At 40.5% G+C, this 12,451-nt stretch overlaps 1 protein-coding gene across 1 annotated transcript; it reads right to left on the bottom strand.

The window, feature by feature from the left end:
* Positions 1-485: 485 nt before the first annotated feature.
* Positions 486-1,729, bottom strand: LOC132628479 (uncharacterized). The gene is made up of 3 exons (XM_060344256.1): positions 1,514-1,729; positions 682-1,396; positions 486-490 (listed from the first exon to the last, which is right to left on the bottom strand). Exons 1-3 carry the CDS (start codon positions 1,727-1,729, stop codon positions 486-488), a joined length of 936 nt encoding a protein of 311 aa, XP_060200239.1.
* Between the last annotated feature and the right edge of the window lie 10,722 nt (positions 1,730-12,451).

Below are 12,451 nucleotides of genomic sequence, written 5' to 3'. Positions count from 1 at the left end.
CAGGTGCAATCATGATCTGTTTGTAACCCGAATAGCCATTCAAAAAGCAGTAATAATTGTGCCCAGCCAATCTATCGAGCATCTGATCCATGAAGGGCAAAGAAAAGTGATCTTTTCTGGTGGCGTTGTTCAACTTACGATAATCAATGCATATTCTCCAACTAGTAACAGTTCGTTGAGGTACCAGTTCATTCTTCTCATTCTCTACTATAGTCATGCCTCCTTTATTCGGAACACATTGTACAGGACTTACCCATTTGCTGTCAGAGATGGGATAAATAATGCAGCTGTCAAGCAACTTGATTACCTCTTTCTTCACCACCTCCTTCATGATCAGGTTTAGTCATCTCTGGCATTCAACACTAGGCTTGTTGTCCTCCTCTAATAAGATTTTGTGCATGCAAAACGAACTACTAATACCTTGAATATCAGCTATCGACCAACCAAGGGCTCAAATTCGATCTCTTAGCACTCGTAACACACGGTCAACCTGCACATCAGTCAAATAAGCAGAGAGGATTACAGGCAATGTGTCTCCACTGACTAGGAATGAATAGAGAAGATGAGGGGGTAATGGCTTCAACTCAAGAACTGGAGCCTCTTCAATAGATGGTTTCGCCTTCTTCCATGACTCTGGTCTGTCTAGCTCCTCAAACGGTGTGTTTGCTCGTAGATAAGCACATGAATTGTCAAGAATGCTAAGACACTCCTCGACTTCTGCACCAATCATCAAATCCTCCCCATACGCCAAAGCTGTCTCCAAAGGATCTCGCGAAGCTAAAAAGTGATCTAACTCTGCATTAGTGAGCTCGGGCTCCACCACAGAAATCATCTTCAACTCCTCATAATGGGCTAGAAGTTTGGTAGCTTTAAACACATCAAAAGTCGCCTCTTGTCCATCAACTGTCATGGACATCTTCCCATCTTTCACTCGGATCACAGCATCTATATTAGCTAAGAATCCTCTCTCCATGATAAGAGGAACACTCTTATCTGCCTCATAGTCAAGTATCACAAAATTAACCAGCAGAATAAATGGGCCTACCTTCACAAGAACATCCTCAACAATACCATCAAGATACGCAAAAGATCGATCAGCCAGCTGCAATGTAATAGCGGTTGGCCTAGGCTCACCCAAGCCCAACGTTCGGAACACAGAGGTGGGCATTAGATTAATACTAGCACCCAAATCACACAATGTTAGCCCAACTTCAATTTTGCCAATAGTAATCGAAATTGTGAAGCTGCCCAGATCTTTCCACTTTGGAGAAATTTTACTCCTCACTCTAGAACTGCACTCCTTAGTAAGTGCAACAGTCTTAAACTTTTTCCAACGCCGTTTGTTCGCTACCACATCTTTGATATACTTAGCATATTTTGGAACTTCTTGCAAAAGCTCCACCAAAGGTATGTTGATGTGTACCTATTTTAAGAGTTCAAGAAATTTCTTGCAAGTCAAATCTGCTTTCTGTTTCTGAAGTCACTGTGGAAAGGTAGGGGGTGGTCGAACTACTTCCTCTACATGTTGCTCTGCCACTATCTGCTTTGGTTCAGCTCGCTTAGCAGGGACAAGTTCTTCCTCTGCTACGTTCTTCTTTTTTGGAGGCACTTCTTCAAGCTCTCTACCATTCCTCAAGGTGACTTCCTTGCACTCCTTTGGATTCTTCTCAGTAACACTAGGAAGAGCACCGGGTTGTCTAACATTCTGCATAAGAGCCATCTGCCCCATCTGACGCTCAAGCTCGTGAATAGATTTCTGCATCTCACTCTGAACTTTCTGATTTTGCTGCTGCGTAACTTGATTTTGAGCTATGAGCTGCTTCATCATCTCTTCTAAATTGCTAGCTGGCTGAGCGTGAGGTTGCTAATAATTGTTCAGCTTGTGGAAATCCTGCTTCCCAAATGAAGTGTTGTAATTATTTCCATAATAGTTTCCCTGATTTCCAATATCGCGGTTCTGCTGCCCCATAAAATAGACAGACTCCGGATTTAATGGACAATTGTTATAATCATGAGGCTCGCCACAACATACACATGCTGCCTGCTGAATACGTTGGACTGTTTGAATCTACTGAGCTTGAGGAAACACCCTCATCATAACATTAGTAAGAGTACTTATATCAGCTCGAATAACTGCAACATCATCAACTTGAAGAACCCCAGCAGCGTTCCGTGGTAACCCCCGGCTAGTCTCATGATACTCATGGTGACCCTCTGACATCATCTCTAGGAGAGATTCCATCTCTTCATATGTTTCGTTTAAAATCTACCCTTGAGCTGAAGCATTCCACAAGGCCCTTGATTCATGGTTAAGACCTTCTACAAACTAATTTCCAGTGATCTCTTTTGGCTGCATGTGATGTGGGAAATCTAGAAAACAACCGTTATACCTTTCCCAAGCGTGTGGAAGAGATTCAGAATCTCTCTGAGTGAAATTAGCAATTCTTCCTCGCAGCTCCTTTATTTTCTTGGGTGAGAAAAACCTGTCGACAAACTTATTTGATAATATCTCCCAAGAAGTGATAGAACCTACAGGCAGATTCGTCAACCATTCCCTTGCTTCGCCAATCAGTGAGAACGAAAATAAGGACAGCTTCACATAATCATCAGGAACATCTCTATATTGGAAAATTCTCGCTCAACTCCACGAACTGCATCAAGTGCTTATGCGGGTCTTCACTAGACTTACCCATATACTAGCAGGTATGCTGCACCAGCCGCACTGCTCCTTCTTTCAACTCGAAATTTCCAGTAATGTCAGGCCTAACAATAGCCTTAGCAATAGTCGCTAGACTAGACCTAGCATAACTGGACAAAAGAATCTGTTGTTCTTGTGCCCTCGCAGCTGCTTTTGCACCTTGTTCATCAATTTTTCTATTTCTATCCCTTTCTGCCTGTTCAAGAGCAAGTCTCGTTGCTTCGTCAGCCATTTTTCTCTGTCTGTGAAAAGTTCTTTCGATTTTGAGATCCAGATAAACTAACGGTTATCCTGAACTTCTAGTGCTCGGCATAATCCAGAGAAACCTGAAGTGACACAAGTAGAACAAGGAAAAAAAAGTAAAGACTTGAATAGAAAAACAAACTCAAATTAGAAAAAGAGTAAATTTTTCTAAGTCCCGGGCAACGGCGCCAAAAACTTGTTGCTCCCAAATGCACACGTAAGTATACGCGGTCGTACAAGTAATATAGACTGTTAAGTCCAGATATCGATCTCACAGAGACTTAGATTCTACTGTTAAACTAATTCAAATTAGAATGAAACTATTCAAGAAAGTGAAAATCAAGATGTTTGTTGCACTAAATTAAAACTGAAAAGTAAACAATTTGTTATGGGTGTTTTTGTGACTGAGAATATTTCGACAAAGATTGTAAGATTTATCAGATGAGATAAATATCTAGGGTCATGTATTTCGACAATCCAACTGATCTTCGGACAATTCCACCTATTTTATTTCCTGGGTTACTAGTTGACGGGTTAATTATAACTTTATGATATTCTCTCCAACTACTCATAAGCCTGAAGATGTTACTATAACGCCTATATCTCTATGGTCATCAGAGATAACAAGAACGCATTTAATTCTCCGTATTCAACTAAGTAAGGCTAAAGGGTATATCTCTATCCTCAGTAACGAAACGATTAAATTGAACAAACTCTATTTATTTTTATTACGCACGTGAACTCCCTTTCTCAAGTCCAATTCACACACCACAGATAATGTCTAACTATTGGCCAGATAATCAAACAATTAAGATCAAGAATAAATAAGCAACCCAAAATATGAAAATTTAATTGATAGAAATAGTCACCAAAACCAACTATCAAGTCTTTCGCCACAACCCTAGAATTAAGATATTTAGCTACTCATGATTCTCAATGAATAACAAGAATTCATGAATAATCTAGGGTTAAAAAGATGAAAATAAAATAAAATATAGAGAGAGAAAGAAAAACGGCAGCTTATAAGTCTTAGAATATCCCAGCAGACCGTTTTTAGCTGATAAAGTTTCTATATATACCCTAGGGTTAAAATAAAAAATAAGTAAACCTAATCCCGATCGAAACGGGAAAACTGCCCGTCGTCGTGCTTTCCTTCCGAGATGCGGATAGATTGCGTGAAATTATCCTGCTTTCCTTCCGCTATGCGGATGGAAATCCTGAGTGTGTAACTTGATCTGAAATAGTATTCTTCCGCTTTTGTTCCGTGATGCGGATGGATAGCAGGGTCCTTCAGTTCATCACTTCTTCTCTACCACTTCTACTTCTCGCATCACCACGATCAGATACCAAAGCTTCCAAAAGTGCACCAAGTTGCTCATTTCTCCCCCAAATGGTTGCGTTGCACCTATTCACAAAACATAATAACGACATAAGCCAGGATACAACGATTTTGTCTTCAAGAAGCAATTAAAGTACTAAGTTTTAAAGGGAAAGTGACACGAAACTTAGATATTTGTGCCAAATATCATTCTTCCAGAACCGGAGGGAGCTCCATCCATTCCCTTTGGAAGAGGTTCACAAATTCTCGTAATAACTCATCATCCCTTTGGGCTATTCGGAAGATGTCCGCCTTCCGGGCCTGCACCTTTTTAACTCCGACATGGGCTTTGATGAACACATCTGCGAGCATTTCGAAGGAAGTGATAGAATGCTCAGGCAGATGGTCATACCAGGTGAACACTCCTTTTGATAGTGTTACCCTAAATTTTTTCAACAACACGGACTCAATTTCATCCTCTTCGACATCATTGCCTTTTATGGCACAGGTGTACGAAGTCACGTTCTCCTGCGGATCCGTTGTACCTTCGTATTTCGGGATATCCGGTATCTTGAACCTCTTTGGGATTAACTTCGGTGCCGCACTAGGAGAGAAAGGCCTTTGAATGTACCTCCTTAAATCCGTCCCTTTCAGAATCGGCGGAGCTCCCGGAATCTAATCCACCCCAGAGTTATATGTTTTCACCCTCTTTTCCATTGAATCTACCCGCTTTACCAAGGTCTCGAGCATCTTCAGAACTTCGGTGGACGATCCCGCTCTGGATCCATTACTCTCAACTATCCGTGTTTCATCCCTCCTTAGTTCGGTGACCCCTTTTGACCTTACCGGAGCTGCCTTGTCATTTTTGCTCTACAGTTGAGCTATTGCAATCCCTTGTTCGTCTATGGCGGTCCCCTGTTCCTGCAATATTTCAAACATTAAACGTAAGTTAATCTCATCCGGAGTATCCGGTGTTTTTCGGCCTTGAGCCCGAGACAAAGTAATTGAGTTATGAGTATTTAAGGGATCGGTGGCCGAAAAGGCGACATTCTCCTGAATCCCGATATTATGTCGGTTGAGGCCTTCGCTCGAATCAACAGAGTTTGGGTCGATTGGATCTGCAGGTAGGTTTCGTAACCCACTAGTGTTCTCGTTTTCAGTCACAATTTCGTTGTTGTTCACATTACTGGACTGTCCGCTGCTTGCTATTTTATCTGTTTTTTGCCGAAATTAGCTGGTTCCTCGATCAACGGGTGAAAGAATGAAGAAGCAAAGATTAAAAAACCACTATTATCCTAGCCCCACGGTGGGTGCCAAACTGTTTTCCCCGGATTCGGTGACAATTAAATTTGTAAGTGAGGTATAGGATATGTGGATAAATTTTAATATATTTGGTTGGTATGAAATGTCTATGGATTTTTTGTTGATATATATATATGTATGCGTGTTACTACTGTGAGAGTGTGTATTATGATTGGTGATTTATGCAAAATATATATATTAAGTAATATATTATATTGAATGAATAAGTAAAAGCTAATGAAGAACACCACAAATCCAGACCAATATCTGAGAGGTAGAGCTTCTATATATTTGACTATTACAATTTTGAAATCTAAAAAAAAAAGCTAACCTCAAAAAGGGGAAGAATGTCCTCTATTTATAGCTATGTCTTATGGGCAATAAATACAACACAAAAGTCCGTATGAATAAAGAAACCCTAAAAAAGATAAGGTAGGACCGTACGGTCTGACACCTGTATGGTCGTCAGTGCAAATGGCAGAACAGTTTCCTGACGCGTGGCAACATCGTAACCGGTCAACCGGACCAACAAACACATTGATCTTGGATCGTCGTATCCGGACCAACGGACACTCTTTTCTTGTCTCGGGTCAATTGGATCGTGCTCATTTGGATACCCTCGGCTCCGGATTCACTAGTCAAACATTGACCCGGTTTTTACCGTATACAATAACTAATCTCCATTAATGTGCGTCGCACGTTATTCCCTGTCAATTATAAAACTGGAGGTATTTGATAACGTCCAAAATACACTCCTCAAAGAGAAACTGTACACGGTCGTATGCAATATATTTACCCAACTATGAGTCGGGGTCGATCCCACAGGGAACAATATGCTAGGCAATTAAGAAAGTAAGGAACTCTCACCAACTACGCTAAAGCCAAACGATGGATAATATTTTGGGTTTTTGAGAGAATTATAACTAATGCGGAAATGTAAACTAACCTAGAAAGCGAGTAAAATGATCAATGGCCACAAGTTTGGATACAAAGGAAATTACACTCAAGAAACGATCCAACGTATTTTACGATTTTACAACTAAGAGCGGGTTTGTATCAATAGATAATGATATCTAAAATCTCATTGAAAGTCTTCCAACCAAATCAATGAATTTCACTCTAAGCTTTTCCAAGCCTTAGAGTGTGATATTAGGCACAATCAATTTAACCTCAAGTAACTATCCTCTTCCGAGCTCAAGTTATTAGATGAGTTTACTGACCCAAATTCTTGTTAATTAATCTTTCCCAACCTAGATTTCCTTTTCCAAGCTCAATCTAAGTAAATGGGTGAGTCCTAGGGTTAGCTAATCCCTTTGGAAACATTCAAGAACGAGATTAATTAAATCAACAAAGACCCACTTCAATAGCAATAAGAATCATTCAATACATAAGCAAAACAAGAGTTTCAATCCAAACTTCAACAATGTATACTTCCATAAACAAGGTTCAAGTATAGAAATGAAATACTACACACTAAAATATTCAATACAAAATAAGGAATTGAAGAAAGGTTTAAGAATTATCTCATTAAAGTGCTCCAATCTTCTCCTCCAATGGTGTAGGTGAAAACCCTAGCCTCCAAAACTTGCAAAATGACCAAAGATATCTGATGTTTTGCCCTAATTTTCTATTTATATGAACTGGAATGGAAGAAATCGTCAAATCCCGGGTTCTGGTTGAAAATTCCCGAAAAACCTTCAGTGCGATCGCGTGCAATTGCTTCGTTTATGTATCGCGAACGCGTGAAGAAGTATCGCGATCGCGCAGAGTCACGAACGCGCGTGACCGCGAACGCGTGAACTTACTGCGCGTTCGCGCAGAGTCACGGACGCGCGTGACCGCGAACGCGTGAACTTACTGCGCGATCGCGCAGAGCAATATTTCGCCAATAATTTCCAGAACCTCCAGTTATTTCCAGTTTTTGCAACTTTTTTGCTTGTTTTCCATACTTAGGCTCTAGGGACCTCGTATTACCTGAAACATGACAAAAACTTCGTAAAATGACACAGACTTGCTTAAAAACAAGTAAAACTTATAGTTAAAAAGCATCGATAGTGGCGTAAAACCACGCCACATCAACACCCCCAACTTAAAGTATTTGCTTGTCCTCAAGCAAGCCATACAAACCACGACTCAATCTAACACCTAGATATTATAGAATAACAATGTCTACATTGGTTATGACTCTGAACTACCGGCATGCATGTTTTTCTTCCAAGGACCACCCCAATTTCTGTTTTAAAGCAACATACACAACTCAAGAACACTACGACTAACCATGAAGCTTCAATGAATGACATCATATTATCGAACATATTATGGTGCACACAAACGCTACTTTAGGCTGTCACTTTCTTTTGTTCAATTTTCATCCTTATGCCCTCACATAGACCAAAGAATGTCCCAACACACATATATACGACAAGAATGGGATGAAGACGAAAGAGAAGAGAAAAACACTCACACTCACAAAGACAATTCATATTTACACATGCAAATACCATAGGCTTGCCCTTATTTTCTATGTTCTCATCCTAGGATCGTTCGGTTGTGATCTCATTAGGACTTGTTTCGGCTTGTAATGTAGGTTTAGGGACGGGTCGGATACTTTTTGGATATTAGTGACTCACCCTCCTTGAACACTACAACATCTTGTCACCTTAATTCGCCTCTTTTCTTTCCACCCCTTTATTTTCTTTCAGTTTTCGACCTCGGTGTGGTTTTACTTCTAACCAACTTACAATTCTTTTTGCATTACAATTTTCTGATTTTTTTTTTTATGTATATATATATACGCAGCTACCACATCGAATCTTCACTAGCAAACTCCACCACCCCCAACTTATGTTTTGAACATATACTCCACATTTAATTCACCCCCAACTTAGGCATTTTGCCTCATCTAATTAATAGCATCAAGGAGGGAACGGGTGTGAAGATGGATTAATTTCACAAAGGGTAAGGTTTCATAATTGGCTAGCCAAGAAAAAGGTCAAAAAGGCTCAAAAGGGGAAACTAGGGGTATTTTCAGCTTTTGGAGAAGCTTATTTAGGCATAGTGACTTATTTACACAAAGAAAGCCTAAGATCATTTCACAACCAAACTAACTTTCGCATTTCAAACAAGACCAACCGGGCAAGTTCTAGATTATACATGCATAAACAGAATCAAACTAACACTTCACACACACATCGACATAAGGACAACAATTTTTACACTTGTGACCTCCTAAGTAGTAATTCATCACACACAACACCCCAATAATCACAATGTCATATAAAGAATCAATCATGTCAGACAATAACTGTTCTAAGTATGCATTTTTCAAAATTTCGAGGGGTCCAAAAATTTCAACAAAACACAATACATGCCATTAGTTGCCAAGTACTACCAAATAAAACAAAATTACTCTATTCAACCTAAGTAACATCCTAAACATGCCAGTTTCAACAAAATAAAAACCCCCCTCAGGAAAAGAACTCTGGCAAAGAAAAGCCGAGGAGGTTCCTACCCCTAACCAAAAAACTTGCAGTGTCCTCACTGCAGTACATAAACACAGAGTTTTTTTTTTCATACCTCCTAGCACTGCGTGCTATGGTCATCTCTGCTCGCCCTCTGAACTGGAGCTGCTGGGCTCTGGCAGGACAAAATCGTCCTCATTTTCCTCCTCTTCGTGCTGTGCTCCGCATACACTCCTCAGAATGCTCATCATTTTGTTCAGAAATTTGCTTTGCTTCTTGGCATGCTCCCTTGCCTTTTTCTGCCTCCTCTCTATTTTTCCCTGCTTTTCTTTGATATGCTTCATGTCCTCCACCACACCTGCTAATGTCGGACCAATAGGAACAGAGGGAGCTGTAGACGTGCCTTCTCCATGTGGCCCCGCAGGGAGACTAGCCACTAGCTGCTGAATCCGATTGTCCATCCCATGGACCTGGGTGGAGATATATTGGAAAGGCCTGACGGCTTCTTGCAGTGGTGGCAAGATTGGTATAGCCATGGGAGGGGCAGATTCCCCACCAATAGAATCTGATGCAGTAGATGTGAACTGCTCAAATGATGAGGCTGCTATATCAATCTTCCTTTTCTTCTGTACATTACCAGGCCCTCTCTTTTTCAACGGATAAATCGGTCCACCAGGCCCGTTTTCTTTGTCGCCTGGTCTTGTGGGCACTCCATCAGTGGAGCACAAGTAAGTGATCAATGATGGGAAGAATAAGCTTTTAGTCCGTTCAAGCACCACCTCCCGGATTTCCTGCATAATGAGCCTCCCCACGTCAACAGGCAATCCTTCCATCACAGCACAAATTACTTTATCCCTCTCAAGGGGCACCTCTGAATCATGTTTTGAAGGCAGCACCCTGGATGTGACAATATCAAGCCAAGTTTTGGCTTCAGTAGTAAACTCTGCAGAGTCAATCCTTTTCTGCATTGTGTTTAGCCACTTTGGTTGTTCCCCACCGTGAAGGTGGGTCACAAACCATTGTTGCCGCAGGTTTTCGTACATCTGTGCCATCTCGCTGTTGTCACCATCCTGCAGATTGTAATAGGCATTTATTCTTGAGGCATTGCACAGGACATCCACACCTCTGACTTTGACAATTGCTCTATGTGTAATGTCTGCCTCTGCAGCATTTGCGTAGAATTCCCGCACCAGGGTATGATTTGCCCTGATTGGTTCATCTGTAAAGCGTATCGAGCCGCTTGTTACCAACCTTCCATAGAACTCGGGCATCTTTTCTTCCAAATTTTCTGTTACAAAGCCTCTCTCTTCAATGAAGCTCTTTCCCAGCAGTCTATCATATAGCTTCGAACATTTTGCTGACTGGAAGGTGGTGGTGTCATAGTATTCAATCAAGGGTACTTGGGCAGCACTTGATGATGAAGCCATTTTTTGAGTTTAAGTACCTACAAAACAAACACAATGCATATGAACACCTACAATGATGTATAATGAAGAGTTGGGTTAAGGAAATTGGCCACCCAAGTTTTGAGCAGCTCTTGTGCGAGCAATCTGTTTGCGCACTGGGAATTTCCCTTCAGCGCGGTCGCGTGACAACCAGGCGCGATCGCGCCAATTTTAGACATTCCTTTAGCGCGATCGCGCAAGGAACTGGCGCGACCGCGCAAATTTGAGCACTTTATTAACCGCGATCGCGTCTAGTATATGCGCGTTCGCGCAATTTGAGCCATTTATTCAGCGCGATCGCGTCTTCTATAGGCGCGATCGCGCTGACTCGTTTCAGATTTCTCAAAACATTTTCACAAACAGGTGGTGTGCATGATTTTTGGGGCTTCGATTCAACGATTTTAAGCTTGTATTTCGCCCCATTTTTTTCATATATCAGCACCCAACTCTCAACTCACATCACTCAATCAAAAAACAACACTTTATATAACAACCAATTCAACAATTTCATCATATTTTCATGCTTAGACAAGTAAAAAAAAAAAAACTTCACAATTTCTAACATGGAAAGATGATAAAAACAACCCTAGGAACAAGACAATGAAAGAATCACATACCTTGTGGTTGCAAGTTGAAGAATTCTTCTTAAAAATTGAAGTTGAATTTGAGAGAAAATTGAGAGAATTTTTGAGAAAAAGTGAAGGAAATGAGGGGTTTCTGCCGTTTTTCCTTTCTTTACTCTGTTTTGATAACTGGAAATGCGCCTCTGCGCGTTCGCGTGTCCTTACCGCGCGATCGCGCAGAGTTAGTTTTTTTTTTTTTTTTTTTTTTTTAACGCGATCGCGTGGGTTCTTTGCGCGATAGCGAAGAGTAAAATTTGCCCCTATTTTTTCAGATTCAGAAAATAAGCACAGAAACCAGTCTAACAAATTACAGAAACCAGCAGCTACTGATTTGTGGCTGTTCTGAAAACCCAACCTGCTCAAAACAATTCCAAAAATTTTGAAATTTTGCAGATTAGTCACAAATCATAAGCTAAACAATTCTAAAAAATCAAATTTTAAAAATGATTTAAAAATTTAAAAACGATGGGTTGCCTCCCACCAAGCGCTTAAGTTAACGTCGCGGCACGACGGATACCAACTTTACCGCTTTTCTCGCCATTTAGAGCATATGAATTTGCGCCCCAACTTTGAATCAAGATTCCGGTGATGCTCATGAGGCGGTGGAAAAAAAATAAAGAGGCCAACTCTCGGATGTCGCATTTTGCACTTTTTGGCCTTTGAGTGAGGAATGCCATTTTGTCTTCTTGGCATAGCAAACTTCAAAATAAAAACGCTTTCTTCGTCGTATCCACAATTCTCCATTGGCTTGTTTGGTTCAACCTCCATATCATCACTCAAGCACAACGTTGAAAAATGGTTCGAATGTGGTCCAACGCGCTCAAATTTCAAATTTGCATGAATTTTGACATTCTTACCCATAAATGAACTAGAGTCTTCAAAAACGATTTCATGAACTTTTTTATGCAACTCTAGTATCATTTCTTCAATCTCGGCATCATTCACTATTTTAGGATTTGTTGGTTGGTAATTTATCATTAGCTCTTGAAAATCAATAGTGACCACTTCTTCATTGGAAACCAACTTAAAACTACTATCCATGGCCTTTTGATATTGAGTGTTACATTCCTCAATCTTTGCATTCAATTCGGCCTCCAATTTTTGGATAGCAATTTCAAGTGACTCCATTTCTTGACTTTGCTCAACATGTATTTTTAGATATTCTTCCATCATCCGTGAAAAGCCTTCACGGTGATTTCCATAGGCTTCAAGTTGTTGAGCTTGATTCATTAGCCAATCTTGGCTCAAAATTTCCTCTTTGTCAAGTTTTTCTTCATGGTGAGAATCGTCCAAAGCTTGTAAAAATCCTAACATGGTGAAATCCATGTTTTGGATAGTTTCATCATCTCCATGTTGAACTA

The sequence above is a fragment of the Lycium barbarum genome, chromosome 2 (genome assembly GCF_019175385.1).
Source record: "Lycium barbarum isolate Lr01 chromosome 2, ASM1917538v2, whole genome shotgun sequence".
Classification (NCBI taxonomy): Eukaryota; Viridiplantae; Streptophyta; class Magnoliopsida; order Solanales; family Solanaceae; genus Lycium; species Lycium barbarum.
This window is presented reverse-complemented; position numbering and strand designations above follow the sequence as displayed.